This window comes from Brachyhypopomus gauderio, chromosome 9 (genome assembly GCF_052324685.1).
Source record: "Brachyhypopomus gauderio isolate BG-103 chromosome 9, BGAUD_0.2, whole genome shotgun sequence".
Taxonomy (NCBI): Eukaryota; Metazoa; Chordata; class Actinopteri; order Gymnotiformes; family Hypopomidae; genus Brachyhypopomus; species Brachyhypopomus gauderio.
The window spans coordinates 147,293-165,765 of NC_135219.1; the positions used below are offsets into that span (position 1 = coordinate 147,293).

At 45.2% G+C, this 18,473-nt stretch overlaps 1 protein-coding gene across 1 annotated transcript; it reads left to right on the forward strand.

Annotated features, from left to right (window-relative positions):
- The first annotated feature begins 12,482 nt into the window (after positions 1-12,482).
- On the forward strand, positions 12,483-14,212 carry LOC143523607 (voltage-gated potassium channel regulatory subunit KCNF1-like). Its single transcript, XM_077018165.1, has one exon. The coding sequence runs from the start codon at positions 12,773-12,775 to the stop codon at positions 14,210-14,212; it is 1,440 nt and encodes a 479-aa protein (XP_076874280.1). The 5' UTR covers positions 12,483-12,772.
- The last annotated feature ends 4,261 nt before the right edge of the window (positions 14,213-18,473 follow it).

Consider the following 18,473-nt stretch of genomic DNA (forward strand, 5'->3'; position numbering starts at 1 on the left):
CTCTGTTACATGTTTAGTTGAACAGATTCAGTAGTTGTAGTCTAATACTGTTGTTAATAAGGACATTTATACACACACTTAGTCTAAACTAGACAGACACCATGTCACTAATGTGAACAACACTGAACTCAGAACTGAGTCTCAGTTTGTCTCTAAGAGAACAGATGAAATAACTGATCCCACCTGCAGTGATGTGGAGCACAACCAGCAGAAGACACAACCTCTCCATCCCTGTGTGTGTTCTGAAATGATACAGGGTGGGTTTCCCGAAACGTTCTTAGCACTAAGTACTTCGTAACCTCGTATGAAACGTATGAGGTTAAGAAGTACTTAGCACTACGAACGTTTCGGGAAACTCACCCCAGTTCCTCAGAATCACACCACTTAACCCCCCCATACACTCTCTCTCTCTCTCTCTCTCTCTCTCTCTCTCTCTCTCTCACTCACGCACATTGGCGTGCACACATAGACATCAGGTGGTGCTAAAGCACCACCAACTCTGCCCTTTATCAACGAAAGTGCCCTTTTGAAACTTCTGGGTTTTTTTGGGTTTTTTAAAATTATTTTTATTATTATTATCATTTTACTGAGGTTGGTTTGAAATGATCTTTTGAAACCCTGAGCGATTAAAAACAATGCCCTGAAATGAGCCACCACCTCGCACACACCCGTCCTCTCTCTTCCTTTAACACCAGATGCGCTGCAGTTCAGTTCAGCGAGGTGAAGGAAGCGTCTTCAGCACAGCACACACGGTCACAGATAGACTTCTTCTCCCGTCCCCACCAGCCAGGTCACATACACATCAAGTCAAATCTACCGTTTGGCCTCTAAGCCCAACGTGAAATCATGTTCTTGTGCAGTAAAATGTCTCATACAGCACCAAACTACTAAGCATTTTTAGCCGACTGGTCACCTGATAAACTAGTCGCTTTAGCCCAAATCAATGATAGATAACGTGAGGATGACCACATACAAATAATTAAGGTAGAGTTTGCAAATCTATGTGTTAAGCTGAACGTCTTCTGTTGTATAGGTTTTGTTAGGCAACATAAATTAACACATTCGTTTGTGAAAGAAGAAACGGGATGTTCCCCATTACCTGTGAAAAATGCCCATCTGCATTCGTGTAATGACAACACTCAGTAGCCTATAATTCCTTCTCCTACTTTTTGGTCTTTTTACTGTCTTAATTGTAGGCCTATATTGATTTACTAATTGCAAAATATATGCAACAAGGCCTGCAGACAGTGGAGGGTAAACAGAAGTTAACTGAAGGACTTAACAATGACTGTATATAGTTAATATTGGATATGGATTTTATCAGTTTTATCAGTTGGACTTTTTTCCATTGAAAACTCACGTTTAGAAAATGTTACAAATAAAAGTCAAATTTCAACATATGCGTGTATTTTTTTTTATAATGAAGTGCCCATTTCCCACCCCTGAGCACTTGCCCCCCAAAATGTCTGTGCACGCCACTGATAGAGAGTCAAGTCTGCAGAATGGTACATCGTGGTGAAATATGGACATACAACAAACCCTTACAAGAACAATTAGTTTCCTTGTCACTTACAAGCATTATGACCAGCCTAATGGATGTTAACATTTATTAAGTCCAAAATGGAGATAAAAGCAATATATTTCTTTAGACGTTATTCATGTTACCTTTGTTAGTTTAGGACATTAAAACAAATCTGTAAGGTGTCAACCTAATATGAAGGTGAAATACAAATGTGAAATAACCTGTCCCTGTACTCAGTTAGGCGCCCTCTACTGGGCCATGCATGCCAGTGTCAGCTGTGCTCTTCAAGGCTGGTGTAAGTACAGGTAGATTGATCTAAATGATGTATAAATTATTGCAGGCACTGGGTATCGACAGTGAAGAGGATGTGAATAAAATGGCAGATTTCTTAATGAAATATAAACACCAGCATAAGGACCAGGCAGAGGTGAGAGAAACCTCCTAGTTCATCTGGTTCTGTAGCCGTTTGGCATCGTTAGCTGGTCTCTACACCACCACTGCTGTTTCCTAGCAGGACGGTTTGGTGGGGAACCATGGTGAGTCAGTAGAGGAGAAGGAGACTGATCTCATCCACCCAAACGATGTGCTGAGGGCTCTCCGATCCTTCACAGCTCTGTACTGTAAACCCAGGTGTGTGTGTGTGTGTGTGTGTGTGTGTGTGTGTGTACGCATGAGTCCAGGTGGGAGAGAGGGACAACTGGGAGGAGGACACATACTTTTAGTGATTGTCTTCTCACCTTTTTTTTCAACCAGATCTTTCATTTACAACCACAACTCTTTTTTGTATTATTATATTAATAAACATAATTGTTTCCACCGAGACAAATCACTTGTGACTGAAACACAGCGTCTCAAACAGCAGAACTCTAGAAATATTATTTGTAGAATGTAAATTGAAGAGATAGAATTTTTTTAACGTATTGCCAGATTTAACGTAATAGGCCCTTTTCACACTTCCGCATTTTTTCTTCCGGAAGCTCTCGTTGCAGGGTAAAGTTACTTCCGTTACACATTAAACAATGGCAGAGTCCAATAACAAGAGCTTTTGCAGTGCACCAGGGTGCTCGATCTCGAAGCAAAAACAGTCGTATCTCAGTTTCTACGGTTTTCCGGCTGACGACGAGCAGAAAAGAAAATGGGTTTGTGCAATTAGGAGGGATGAAGGGGAAAACTTACGGAGATACGGAGCATCTTTGTGTGTAGCCAGCATTTCACTGCTGCAGACTACATAGCAGGAAGCTCGCGGCTAAAAGTTGGTGCTGTTCCCTGTTACTGTCCCCGGTACTGTTACTGTTCCCAGTACTGTTACTGTTCCCAGTACTGTTACTGTCCCCAGTACTGTTACTGTCCCCGGTACTGTTACTGTCCCCGGTACTGTTACTGTCCCCGGTACTGTTACTGTTCCCAGCCGGTTTCAGTGGAACAGTTGCTGTCCGCGTTTGAAAGATCAAGCTCTCGGCTGGGAGTACGCGTACGTCCGCTAGCATCTAGCTGTTACCCGCTAGCATCTAGCCCCGGTTCGTTAGCTTCTAGTCCCGGTCCGATAGCATCTAGCCCCGGTCCGATAGCATCTAGCCCCGGTCCGCTAGCATCTAGCTCCGGTTCGCTAGCTTTTAGCTCCGGTTCGCTAGCTTCTAGCCCCGGTCCGATAGCATCTAGCCCCGGTCCGATAGCATCTAGCCCCGGTCCGATAGCATCTAGCTCCGGTTCGCTAGCTTCTAGCCCCGGTTCGCTAGCTTCTAGCCCCGGTTCGCTAGCTTCTAGCCCCGGTTCGCTAGCATCTAGCCGTGATCCGCTAGCATCTAGCCGTGATCCGCTAGCTTCTAGCCCCGATCCGATAGCTTCTAGCCCCGATCCGATAGCTTCTAGCTCCGGTTCGCTAGCATCTAGCCGTGATCCGCTAGCTTCTAGCCCCGATCCGATAGCTTCTAGCCCCGATCCGATAGCTTCTAGCCCCGATCCGATAGCTTCTAGCCGTGATCCGATAGCTTCTAGCCGTGATCCGATAGCATCTAGCTAGAAAAGAGCAAGCTCTCGGCTGGCAGTACACCACGAACATCTACTAGTCGAGAGTTTGCTCTTTCAAATGCGGACAGCAACTGTTCCACTGAAACGGCTCTGAAACTAGCTGTGATCCGCTAGCATCCAGCTCTGCTCGGTAGCATCCAGCTCTGACCATCACTTTGCTGTCGACTATATTGGACACTGAATAAACAATAACACGTAATAACTTGGTGTGTGTCATGAACTTTATTGATACTGATGTAAACCAAACAATCAATAGCTGATGTCCCTTGGCTTGCTAAAGCTGGGCGTACACTGTACGATATTTTAAATCATGTACTCAGCTCCAGCTCAAACTGTAGGACTAAATCGCAGGGAGAGTCGGCTCGTGGAGCTGCTTCAACAGTGCGATACTCTCACGAGGAGCGATTTGAATTTTAAACATGTTTGATATTCTTGCGACGCTGCGATTTCTGATCGGGAGTTGGTCGTGAGGTGTGAATCGCTCCTCGTTTACGCGTGTAAACTATACGATGCACGACACGCGATTGAGCCGAAACTCGGCCCGATTGCAAAAATAGTCGCACGAGTGAAAAATCGGCTGAAAATGGGCCAAAAATCGCACAGTGTATGCCCAGCTTAACCTAGCTAGATATTGTTAACTAAAGCTGTCAGTATCATATGTAATATAATATATATCATAATAATATAGACTGTTTTACCACTCCGTAGGATGACTAATGGAACCAGCTATACCTTAAATAATAGTTAGTTACCTAGCTAGTGCTAGCTGGTGTTAGCTTACCCTGGTATAAGTGAATAAATTATTCTACAAACAATTTGTAGCCTCTATTTAACTTGGAACCGTTCGTTGTTGAATGTTCTCCAACGATACTGGAAACGTATTTAAAATTCAGTCTCGGCAGCGACGACAGGGATGAAGTAAACACACGCTCCATGCTGAGGTGAATTGACAACAACTATCTTCTGCGAGTACCGAAACTTGTTTTACCCGGCGGTGACGTATTTCCGTTTTGTTGTGAAAAGGGCCTATGTTAACAGCAGCCTAGTGTTCCCTAATTCATAAATGTAGATTGTCTGTGTATTTTAATGTGCGTAATATATCGTGCTACCGTATTTTCCCCATCGTGCAATTACTTTTACAAAGCGCATAATACTTTAATAAGAAACTGTCACGCTGTGGGGGAGCCCCCTGCCGGTCGCCCCCGTTTACAGCGGCAGATGTCCTGTTTTTGGTCACGTGATGTTCATCCCTCAGGTGGGCGGGACCCGTGATCCGTTTCACCTGAGGGTCGTTTGTTCGTCTATATATGTCTTGTCTTTGTACCAGTTGACTGCTGGTTATTATTTCCTTCATTCGGAACAATGCACGGGTTTTTGGTTTGCACACTTTCTATTAAACCATCGTATTTCCCTGAGACTTGGCGTGATCGCTTCCTTTTTATGCCAGGTTCACGCTACACGACTTTTCAGTCGTCAGGTTTTTGTGCCGTTCGCACTACATGACTGGTTGTGCTGTAATCGCGAGTCTTTCAGTTGTTGTGGCTTTCACACTACATGACTGATCGGCGACGCGCGAGAACACACAACGAAACTCTCGCGAGAACCAGCAACACCACGTAGAAGAAAAAAACAATGTACATGTACTCCACATTTTCGTTATTATTTTTTTACTGTGTAATAGGCTTGTCACGATACTAAGAATTACAACTTCGATACGATACTTAAAAAAATATTGAAATTCGATACCATTTTCGATACCAAAGTCAGATACGGTGCTAATTTCCGTTTTAAAGACTTTTTATTTTTTTTATAAACAAACAAATGAATGTTGTTTTGTGTTTGAAAATGCTTGAAATTGTAACTTCATTTCACAACAAATATCTGTCTGACTGAACAGTTCTTTTGTGTTAACAAATACGAGCATCTTGTAATTCCAGGATGAAACATGAGAGAACGTGAAGACGTTACGATTGGGCGTTTTGAAAATAAACAACCATTAAATAATGTGATAAAAAAGCGAATAATTTCGAGTATATGTATAAATATTTAACTTATCCCAACAAACATGCGACGTCAGAAAGACGTTAAAATCAAGTCTGTATCACGTCGGTCAGTCCAGACCCATTTTTGCATGTCTGGTGGACTTTCAAAACTGGTTCAAAACCTGACAGTGTGACTAGGACCTTAACCTTTTAACTTAACATGAACGTCTATGACGAGTTTTCTATCTGAACGTCTGACTAGGACCTTTATTGGATGTCAGGACGTGCAAAAACTGCAACTGAACGGCAGTAATAGACGTTTAAAAAAGACGTCGCTAAAACTTTCATTCTGGCTTTTCAGTGGACGTCTTTTGAACGTCTGACAGTGTCTTTGCTCGTGCTGGGAAATATTGAAATGGACCTTGAAAGTGACATACAAGTGTTTGAATTCCACAAGGTGTATGAACCCTGCAAACATGACTTTGTTCATCGCGCTGAAGCGCGGCGCACGCGAGGTCGTGCGCCTCTCGAATTTTGTAACTTCGCGCGCGCCGCGCTTCAGCGCAATGAACAAAGTCATGTTTGCAGGGTTCAATTCAAGCGCTTGTACCAATATTTCCCAGCACGTTAAACGAAATAATTCTGTTCAGTCAGACAGCTATTTGTTGTGAAACGAAGTAGTTACGATTTCAAGCACTTTACTTTACCCTAAATTCCAGCACTTTTCAAACCTGGAACACAATGCAACTTTAAAATTCGTCAGGTAAATGTTTTTCCTTTCTTTTCTGCGCTCCAGATTTCTGTATTTACTTTAACTATCCACCACTGTATTTCCCGCTATTGGGCGGATACCGGCCGGCTACAGTCGGTGCTGGATCAAACCATTTTCCAGTGGGAGGCGGGGGTGTATGCACTTAATGGAAAATATGCAGATAGGTAAAAAACATATATATTTGAGCCATTGAGCTTATTATGAGTACATAATTTTATATTAATGAAAGATTTCAAGATTATTTAAAAATTATAGACTTTAAATAAAAAATAAATTGCTGGGCTCTTTGATGGGCCCCCCTGGCCCTAGGGCCCGGGACAACAGACCCGGTTGTCCCCCCCTGTCGACGGGGCTGGTCCCAAGTTGCCAGAATTGTTTCATCTCTCCGTTGCAGTGAACATATATATATAATCAATCGCACTATTTCTCAAGTGCTGTCACAATAACTTAAACACAGTGTTGTAGTAAAGTTGTAAGAAAGGTGAGGATTGTGTGTTTGCTGGGTTACTGTTTTGAAAGAATTCTTGAAATTTTTTTACATTCTTCAGATATCTTCAGCGGTGCCGCGGTTCTCTCTCCGCGTTCCCATTGGCTGTAGCTAGACGCTGCTGCCGACTCTCAGTCGCCGACTGGGCTAGATATTAAACATGCTAGATATCTGCCGGTCGTCTGCGACGAGTCGGCGACCAGTCGGCGACGGCTCGGCGAGCGTCTTTCAGCAGTTCACACTACACGACTGAGCGAGCGACAAGTGATTGCCGATTTGCCTCCGACCACAGTTTCTGTCGCCGATCAGTCGGCGACTGAAAAACCAGCCTAAAATCGTGTAGTGTGAACCGGGCATTAGTTGCTCACCCTGCCCGTCACAGAATAACCAGCCACCCTTCGGAAGCCGCCAATCTCCTTTACTTTCTCCTTCGTTCATGGTCATGTCTCGTGGTAAGTGTTTGTCTGCGTGCTGTGTGTTTGTCGTGTTTGTCCGAGAGTGTGTTGAGTCTGTCCCCACTCGTCCCGCCGTGTTTAAATGTTGTTTGTGTTGAGACCCGTAAGTAACACGGAGGTGACTAGAGCTGGGGACCAGTAGACTCCGCTCTCACCCAGCGAAACTACCGGTACCACACATTACGCTCGTCCGTTGTCCGTTATCGTCTGTATATATGTGTGTGTGTGTGTGTGTACATTGTAGTGTTTTGTTTTAATAACGACGCGGACATGAGCGAGTGTGTGAGTGTGCCGTGGTGTGTGTGTTTCGCTGGTGGTGTTCGTGTGTGTGTTTATGTAGACGGGTCCACCGGTGCGTGCCGCACGCTAGACCGCATTAGACGCGAGAGTCTCTCGGCTCTTTTCGCCTCGCTCACCCGATATCCTGTGGTGACAGGGGTGAGCGACTGCGAGTCCGCGTCGCTGTGGGTGTGACGCATAGCCGCTCGCGCATAGCTCTCTCTCTCCAAAGATTTTCGGATCCCATTGCAAAAATGGTGAGGGAGAGAAAGAGCTGGAGTAGGTGCGTCACGCTCTACAGAGCGTGCGCATCGGTGGGTCCTGTCCGTTTGTTTGTATTCTCTGTCTTTGCGTGTTCGTTTTGTCCTAGCGTGTAGCGTGATTTTGTTTTGTGTAATTCCTCTCTTGCGCCCCTCTTCACTGTGTGTGGGGAGGAGTCCATTTGAGGTCCCGTGCCACTGGGTGTGGTACGGAGGGCATCGTAGGTGCGTATATGTTTTATGTTGTGTCTGTGTTTTTTGTTTTGTTATTCCCCGGAGAGGCCCCCCCTAAATATGTTTTTGGGGGGGAGCTATGGGGTTCCTGAGCCACGGCATGTGGCTCAGAAGGCGCAACTCCATCAGGAGACCTGACCTTTGGGAGGGACCCCTGAGCAGGGAGGAACCCCTGTACCCCTTTATGTAGGCAGAGGATGCCTGGGGTGTATGGGCAGGGTGTCTCCTCATGCCAAAAAGGGGTCCCCTCCCCCCTGGGTAAAGGGGGGCCAAAGGTCAGGGCAGGGCGCGTTATGTGTTGTGTGTCGTCTGTGTGCGTGTGTGTGTGATGTGTTGCAGGTTGCTCCTGGTGGTGGACTGCGGCACTCCCGGACCTAGTGGAGTCTCCAGGAGGAGACCCTCCCCTTTGAGCTTGGGGTGACCAGCGTGTACCTGATGCGCATTGCCAGGGCCCTGGTCTCTGGCGCTCCTGGGTTGGGTGGAGGAGTCCACCTTGAGATGAGGGGCCCCGGGAGGGGTTCACTCCCCAGGAGTCTGGGGTGACCCCTAGCGAAAAGGGCAGGGGTCAGCTCCGAGCGAAGAGGTAGGTTCGGGAGGTTGTCGGTGGAAGCCGTGGCCGCACCCCAGTGTGGCGGCCTGCACACATCACCCCTGTGACGTTTGTTGGGCCATGTGCTCCCGGTCCGCGCACAGCGGTGGGGCTTAAGCAGCCTAAAGCCGGTTAGGGCGTGAGGGCCCTGTGACCAACCGGGGTGTGGTTATCGTCTTGTTGACGGCCCAGTCGGTCCAGGGTCCCGCCCAGGAGGCGAGCTAACGTGTGTGTGTGTGTGTGTGTGTGTGTGTGTTTTATGTTTTCAGCTCCAGGACTGCAGGAAACGGGTCCCTGCCTTGTCAGCGTCCGATGATGAGGAGCTTTATGTGTTTTGTGTTTCAGCTCAGGACGGCAAGGAACGGGTCCCTGTCTTGTCCCCGCCCTCCCGCCCCTTTGTTGTGTTTTGTGTGCTGCCGCTGTAAGCCGCACATCCGGAGGGGAGTGCGGCTTTGGTGGGGGGGTCTGTCACGTTGTGGGGGGGCCCCCTGCCGGTCACCCCCGTTTACAGCGGCAGATGTCCTGTTTTTGGTCACATGATGTTCGTCCCTCAGGTGGGCGGGACCCGTGATCCGTCTCACCTGAGGGTCGTTTGTTCGTCTATATATGTCTTGTCTTTGTAACAGTTGACTGCTGGTTATTATTTCCTTCATTCGGAACAATGCACGGGTTTTTGGTTTGCAAACTTTCTATTAAACCATCCTATTTCCCTGAGACTGGGCGTGATCGCTTCCTTTTTAGTTGCTCACCCTGCCCGTCACAGAAACCACTTACACAAGGGATTAGAACATATAAATCATGAAAAATAAATTCCCGTATATCAAACACTCACTACATCATTCTTAACATGCATAATTGCACATGAACGTGTGATATGGTAGCTACATAATGGGAAATTCTGGCTCAGAAGATGAGATACATTTAACAAAATGTTCTGCAGGAGAAAATGAAGAGTTCTGTAAAAGAAGGCAAGGAAACGAGGCAGGACGCAAGCGAGAGTCGAGGTTTCAAGATAACCAAAACTGCAAAAAAATGAACGTATGTTAACGTTTAACTAAAAGGAAAGCAAAAGACGTTCAAGCAAAGCAACAAATCAAGAAAACAACTGAACCACATCAACAGAAACAGCGAAAGCAAAATTCAAAAGTAGGCCTACTTACAAACTCGAGTAATAACCAGAGACGACAAGCAGAAACAAAGCAGCGCACACGTGAGAAGGGAAACCAGGTAATGTTGAGGACGTGAGGAGAAGGGAAGTCAAATACACGTGTGTAAGGCCGATAGAACAAAAAGAATCAAATGCCACGTGGGCTGACGACAGACACTGCACACTTACGCTTGATAATTTTATGCATGTGTAAGACAGATTGGTTGATTTTTCCCCCAAGAATTAGACATTATGGTGCCACAGATCATCACATTTACCACCCAAAGCCAAAGAAATGTTTAATGTTTGTGTCAACTGCCACTGTGCAATACAAATTTGCATTCCAAGTATTGACTTCATTGTGAATCAGAAGGTACTAATGTCCAATAAACATCAAAAATGTATTGATTGTAGGAATTCAGACGTATCCATATGGAAGAAAACACTGCATAAATCTACTTATAGCTAGTAGCGATAGCTACGGTGAAGCTGCCAAGGTCACCAGAATCATCTCAATCAGTAGGTCATTGTCTCCCTCCAGGGTTGGGTTGAAAGAAGGTTGTTGCAATCAGTGGTGTAGTCCTAAAAAAATAAGTGGGGGGTCGTTTTTGGTGTGGCGGTGTAGCGATTCTAAATTGTTAAGCGTGAGGGATCGATCGCCAGGAGTTGGCGAACTACTAACGCATCATGTATAAACCTAGCGTTTGACGTAACAGTCTCAGCAAGAGCAACATCCAGTTAAAATAAGTGGGGGGTCGCTGTTCCCCCGCTACACACTCCCACTACACAACTGGGGGGATGCATCCCCCCTGTTAAAATAAGTCGGCGACCCCCCTGGTTGCAATGGGTCAGGAGACTCCTGATCACAAATCTCCTCTTCAGACACCATGGCAGTGACGTAGAGTTTATGGCCAGTCCTCTGAGTTACTTCTCTGCCAAGAGGGGCAATGCATGTGTGAAAAAAATATACATACATGCCACTTAAATAATTCCTCCACAGCCAGTTGGGTGCATGGAACAGACTCTTGGGCTGAATAATCAAGTAGCATAGTTCACTAATTATTGCTTGTCTAGATCACCATGATTATCAGTGAGCAAACCTTCCTGAACCAGGTCTACAAACCTTCCTGACCCAGGTCTACAAACCTTCCTGACCCAGGCCTACAAACTTTCCTGACCCAGGTCTACAAACCTTCCTGACCCAGGTCTACAAACCTTCCTGACCCAGGCCTACAAACCTTCCTGACCCAGGTCTACAAACCTTCCTGACCCAGGTCTACAAAGTGAATAATCAGCTCGCCGACATCGATTCACATCAGACAGAGAATTCAAACCCAGAAATCCATATCTTGAAGTCAAATAAGGAGAGAATCTGACCTACATTATGATCCCTGGCATATCAGTGGCCTCATTTAACAATAATTCAGCAATCTGAAAGTTGAAGGGTTTAGGTTTGAGAGGACGCTTTTAAAGAACACTGTCCTACTAATCACACAGCAGAGCTAAAACAAATGTTGTTCCTCAAAGGAGTTGGAAGGGAGTGAGTCACAGATCTAACCAAAAATTCCAAATACAAACACTGTCTATAGAGATAAAACAAACAGCTCCTTCAAAAACTCAACAAGGCCTGGATGTAGTGGGTCAGAACAGGCCGGAGCTGCCCCAGGTCAGGGTTCTTACATGACTGGACACTCAACCACAAACTTTACACCTCACTCCACTCAGACGTGCAGATTCTGCTGCTCTGCCATGATTTAGCCACGCAGTATGCATCTTTGTGTAAGTTATAAATATGTTACATATTTATGTAACTGACACAGATTCCAGCATACCACAGGTCTCATGACTGGGGTTAGTCAATCATCTGTGTCTTGGTTTGATTGGCTGTCACTTTGGGCACAGGTGAATTTAGCCCAGCAGCCAGCTGACACTGGAGTGCTAATTATTACCATGGTAACTTTATGAATAAGCATTTACATACCATTAAAGGATGCAGTCAATTTTTATGAATTTATTTACTACATTGCAATGTCTACTCTTTGTCAGCAGAGGGAGAAATGTCCACATGTAATTGTACTTTGTGGTGCGTAATTGACCACAGGGGTGATAATATCACCTTGTATCAGCTCTCTTTGTTCAGTCAGTTCAAACAATGGGAGGGAATGAAAGGTTATGAAAGATGTTTTATTGTCATTGTACATTGTCACAAGTACAAGGCAACAAAAATACGTTTGTCTGGGGTCTCAGCGTAAAGCCCCACGATCCCAGAGCGGCTACAGCGTCGACATTTTAGTTTAAAAGTGAAAGCACTAAACATCTTGGTGGAGAGGTGAAAATCTAAATGATCAGATACACTAGACGCTACATTTTGCATTAGGAACCTAAAATAAACTTGAATGTGGTAATAGCAACATAAATCTTTAAAACTTGTAATGGTAGACCTGAAATGTTTCTAAACCTGATCTGATCCGTTCAATCACAAAACTTGGATTACTCTTTCCCGTACCCACACTCACTCCACTCTCTCTCTCTCTCTCTCTCTCTCTCTCTCTCTCTCTCTCTCTCTCTCTCTCTCTCTCTCTCTCTCTCTCTCTCTCTCTCTCTCTCTCTCTCTTCTATCTATCTATCTATCTATCTATGTCTCTCTTTCACCCTCCCTCTCTGTCTCACCCCGCCTCCCGCATCACTACACACATACAAACATTTTTAGTCCTTCATCAACTCTCACATGACTTTATGTTGCTCTTGTCTCTGTCTCTTGGACCATGGCTGGGATCACCCCAACACTGCTGTAAAAAACTCAGCACAATTACAGGATCTGGATTTGTGATGCTCAGATGACCACATCAGGAAGCGAGGCGCTAATCATGTTCCTTCACTTGGGAAAAGTTTGTTTAACGTTTCTATGTGTATTTTCTGATATTACTACATTTTCTATTTATTCAATTATTGCACGGGTCATATTGTCATTCTAGATGCAAGTTATGTGATCTACTTCTTCCTGTACACCAGCTGAAATGTGGGATACACGTTATGCCAACTGTAACGGATCGCTAGCAAGTGAGAACACAGAGATCGCAGTAAATATAGGTGGAGTGAAACAAGTTCTCTATGCTGATGTGTTGAACTGCTACCCTGATACGCGCTTAGCAGAGCTAGCGAAACACTCGTCGGACGGCGCCAGTGACCTGTCGGAGCTGTGTGACGACTATGATGCAAGAAAAGGTGAATTTTACTTCGACAGAGATCCAAATATTTTCAAATGCATCACAGAGCTATATTACTACGGAGAAGTGCACATGAAGAAAGGGATTTGCCCCATGTGCTTTAAGAAGGAAATGGAGTTCTGGGGAGTTGATGTGGACTACCTCGACGAATGTTGTAGAAGACGTTTGAATGAAGTGGAGGGGGAATTGGCAGAAATAGCTGAGAAAGTGAGTGCCATTGTGAACGGTGATGAAAACCCGTCAGCCAGCATGGGCAAACGCTGCCAGCTGTTCCTGTGGAAGCTCATGGAGAAGCCCGAGTCCTCCGTTCTGGCCCGCGCAAATGCGATCCTGTCATTCCTCTTCATCCTGCTCTCCACCGTGGTCATGTGCGTGGACACACTTCCCGAGCTGCATGTTTACGACGAAGGGGGCCACGAGGATCCAACCCTGGAGTACATCGAGATCGTGTGCATCGTCTGGTTCACCGTCGAGTACGTGCTGCGTCTGGCCTCAGCGCCCAACAAGGTGCGTTTTGCCTTCTCCTTCATGAACATGGTGGACTTCCTCGCCATCATGCCCTTCTATCTGGTGTTGATACTGACCCACCAGGGCACGGCCGTGACGGAGCTGGCCAGCGTGCAGCAGGCCGTGCACGCGCTACACGTCATGCACTTAGCGCGCATCTTCAAGCTGGCGCGGCACTCCATAGGACTTCAGATGCTAATGCACGCTCTGAAGAGCAGCTTGAAGGAGTTGGCAATGCTGACTGTACACATGGGCATGGGCATCTTCCTCTTCTCAGCAGTGGGCTACGCCGTGGAGCAGAGCCACCCGGACACCCTGTTCACCAGCATCCCACAGTCCTTCTGGTGGGCCATCATCACCATGACCACGGTGGGCTACGGCGACATCTACCCCAAGACCACCCTGGGCAGGTGCAACACAGCCGTCAGCTTCCTGTGCGGTCTCATCACCATCATGCTGCCCGTCCACCTCATCATGACGAAGTTTGTGTTCTTGTACAGCAAACAGCGCCTGCTCGACATCGCCACCAAGCACGAGCTCGAACTGCTGGCGCTGCGCTCGAAGGAGAAACACATGGCGAGACGCCAGAAGGCCAGGAAGCCGATTGGCCCTGCTGCCTCGGTGTGGGGCGGAGCCAGTCGGGTTCCACCGAGCGACACCTACATTCAGCTACTCCAGGACGGGGGGCGAGGCCCACCCATTCAGATATGCAACCATAACTAAAGTAGAAGAATATTCCAGACCTTTGAATGTCAGCATGGAACTATATTATTGTTTTATTATCTTATTTTACGAGTGATTGTTCTGCACCTGTGTTTGGAGCACAGAGTACTCTAGGCAAGTTACGTATTATTTTAATTACAGCTTATAGGTACAGCTGTATTGTTTGAAAGCCTGACAATAATTAATTGAGTCCTATTAATAAATATTTTTAAATAATCTGAGGTAGTAATAAATGAATCTTTAGAAAATGCTTTAACAATACCTTCATGCCCCTAACATTTACACAAGCACACAATTACACATAATGCCAGTCAAAACTAGTCTACAAGTCTAACCCTAACGCTAACCTACTTGGCCAAGCTTCGACCTATTACACAGTGCCTAAGAAGATTCTGTAGATATCTGAGTGTGTTATGGTAGTGTGTGAATACTACAGTGGAATAATGCAACATTTGTGTGTCATGTCCTTTTATTGCATTTCTATTCTTCTTCATATTATGTGTTTCCAAAGTCTGCCATCATGTGATTTGTATAAAATATAATTTAGATGTTAAAAACTATACGTTCAGAATGAGAGTGGTAGAGTTGTGTTATGGGGACAAGCGCTCTTTAAAGCTAAGGAAAATTTAAAGCTGAACGTTTAAACTGCTAGAAGTGGGGAAGATATGTACCACAAAACAACAAACTCACCTGTTGAAAAGAGTAAAAAACACTTGTCTCAGTTGTTGTTTCACTATAGTTATTTAACCAAATTGCCCATTATTTTAGTTGGTGTGTGTTAAGTGTGTGCAGTGTCTGCACTATGCAATTTGGTACAGAGTCATTTATTGGCTAATTCATGAGTTCATGTCCTCTAAGGCAGACGTGAGCAGCTCCTGTCCTGAGGGACCAGAGTTCAGTGCATTTATGTGTTTTCCCTGCTCAAACCCACCTGCTTCAACTCATCAGTTCTTTACCAACATAAGTGGGTGAGCAGTGGACTCACTAAAACTGTGCTGGACTCTGTTCAAACACTGTGCAACTCTAAAGCAATTCGTAGATTAAAATATGTTACATTCTGAATTAAACTCAGCAGGTACTGAATGCAGCAGTGATGTAAGTGTTTGTCAGACTCATGAGAGTTGAATTATTGCTGTTCAGTGTAGTTCTCTGCACATCATGCACATTCCAGCAAATCTCTTTGACCAAGTAATTTTTTTGCACAGATTTTTATGAGCATCTGAGATGTGTGACCTGCATATGTGTGTGTGTGTGTGTGTGTGTGTGTGTGTGTGTGTGTGTGTGTGTGTGTGTGTGTGTGTGTGTGTGCATGCTGAAAGACTAGAGTGGTCTTCTTTGTGCTGGTTGGTGTGTGCTGACGGCTGCAGACCCAGATATGGTGTAGATGTGACATGTGGGTGGACAGATGAGATGTCATTGCTAATAGCAGCAATCAGTAAGCCCAGTTAGCATATTCCCTTCAGTCTCTCTCTCTCTCTCTCTCTCTCTCTCTCTCTCTCTCTCTCTCTCTCTCTCTCTCTCTCTCTCTCTCTCTCTCACACACACACACACACACATAAACATGCAAACACTGCAAAATCATTCTTTTACGCATTGGCAAATATGAATTTCTCCTAATTATTTCCATTTCATTCCAACGTATGGTACATGAACACACCACGTAAGGCCTCTCAAACACTCAAACCCCCGTTTTGCCTGCTGTGATGTCAGCACACAGACACACCTCCTCCTACAGCTGAGAAGCCCAAACGTTGGGCCATGACCTTAACGAACAGCACACCTCATACTCATACACCCAGCAGTCTGTCTGGATCTCTTTGTCTTAATTACATATCGATCAGTATTGTGCTCACTGGTGTAGGTTTCAGGCCAACGTTGGCCGGTCACACACTCTGCTCATGCGTCCCCACTTGACTGAACAGACCTTTATGTTAAACAGAAGACAGAGAGGAGGGGACAACATGACCTCACATGTCCTGAACTTCACCTAGGACTGTTTTACTATTGTGGCACACATACCTGTGATCAGGGCAGGGAATCCATGACTCTCCGCTTACCACAGACACACTCTGGATACAGAAGCCTCCGTCTTTGTCCTGCTCTATAAATACAGGACATTTATCTGAATGTGGAATCATTTCGGAGAAGCAAAACCATAGATATGAAATACTGTGAAAAACCTGGTCTCTCTGACGCAGTTGTGGTCGATCCTAGTCTTGGAGGACCCAATACCTGCACATTTGTGTGTGTGTGTGTATGTGTGTGTGTGTGTGTGTGTGTGTGCTTCCTGTTCTTTATACACAAGCCCAGAGTAGGTCTTTAGCTTACACATTTCTGTTAGACAGTGTGTTATTTCACCAAAACATTGACACTTTGACATTTTAAAATAATTATAATAATAAAACAATGATCAGATTCACCCTACTCCTACATTGACAGGTGTCAGTCATGCCTGTGCTAAAAAAGACTCTATCCATATGTGAAGTGTGTGTAGACAGCTGATCTGGGATAACTAAGATATTCAAATCTAATGACCACACTAAGACATGCAGATACATTTGATTGCTTGTCGAGACAATGGCTGCTGTTATAATTTAAATGAGAGTCAGCGGATAATAACGAGGTTTATAAAAGCTGTCTCCCTCTGCTGTCTTCTACACGGTAATGCAGGTGTAGAAAGAGCAGTTTACAACACAGTGAACATTAGAGCTAATCTGCTGGATGAAAATTCGACACTTGAGGATCAGGTGATTCAGAGTTGCGACTGATACCGTGTTCTGTGGCCACTTGGTGTTAGCCAATGAGAAAACTGGACAGGAAGTATGTCTGCTGTACTGTTGAAACTAAAGTTGGGCTTCATAACATATTACAGTATCGGCTGTGGCGTTGACCTAATATTAGCTGGAATATTCAAATACATACGCTGCAGGATTAAACCTGATATTTAGTACTGCCAATGATCAGTGCAAAACTTATTGGCCAGTGACTGAATATATGTGTGTGTGTGTGTGTGTGTGTGTGTGTGTGTGTGTGTGTGTGTGTGTGTGTGCGGGCGTGTGTGCGCATGTGTGTGTGTGTGTGTGTATGTGTTGAAGTGCACATATATGTGTGTTGTGTGTGTTGTGGTTTGTGTGCCGTGGATGACATGGAGGAATGTAGCCCCACCAGGCGGTGCTAGATACAGATGTGCAGGTGCTTACAGTTGCAGGAGACGTGAGGTGAGAAGAGGTAGATACCAGACACGGATCAGGCCCACAGAGATGCATTATGGGATCAAGTATGTGTGTATGTGTGGCCACACTCTCATGTGTATGAGTGGATTCTCGAGAAACATGGAGTCCACCTACCAGCTCAATCAGGAGAAACTGGAATATAAGCAGGATGACCTCATCAATCTGAAAAGTCTCTCAAGGAGAACAAATCACTTATCGTCCACTACAAATATATTATGCAGCAGCACAGAGACATGCGGAGGAAGGTGAGGTAAATAAACACACCCACACACACATACACCCAGATATGTACCCACACACATGGCCCTCCTGGTGTTCTGGTATGTACAACATGCATCACTGTTGTCCACGTGTCCACTCGGACACTTTGTGGCAGTTGATGGACACGATGGAACAGGCCGGGTACAGACGCCCTGGTGGGAGGAAAGAGGGAAACCACAGAAGAAGAGTAGAGAGAGGAAGAGTGTAAAGAGGGCAACACCAAGGGGAACTACTCTATTCTACTCCACTGTACTCTGCTATACTCTACTTTATTCTATTGCACTGTACTCTACTATACTATACTCTATTCTACTCTACTGTACAGTACTCTACTATACTCTATTCTACTGTACTCTACTATACTCTATTCTACTCCACTGTACTCTATTCTACTGCACTGTACTCTACTATACTCTACTGCACTGTACTCTACTATACTATATTCTACTCCACTGTACTCTACTATACTCTACTCTGTTCTACTCCACTGTACTCTACTATACTCTACTGTACTCTATTCTACTCCACTGTGCTCTGCTGTACTCTACTGTACTCTACTCTATTGTACTCCACTGTACTCCACTATACTCTGCTCTACTGTACTCTACTATATTCTTCTCCACTGAACTCTACTAAACTCTATTCTACTCCACTGTATTCTACTATATTCTACTCTACTGTACTCTGCTATACTCTACTGAACTCTATTCTACTGCACTGTACTCTACACTATTCTACTCTACTGTACTGTACTGTACTGTACTCTA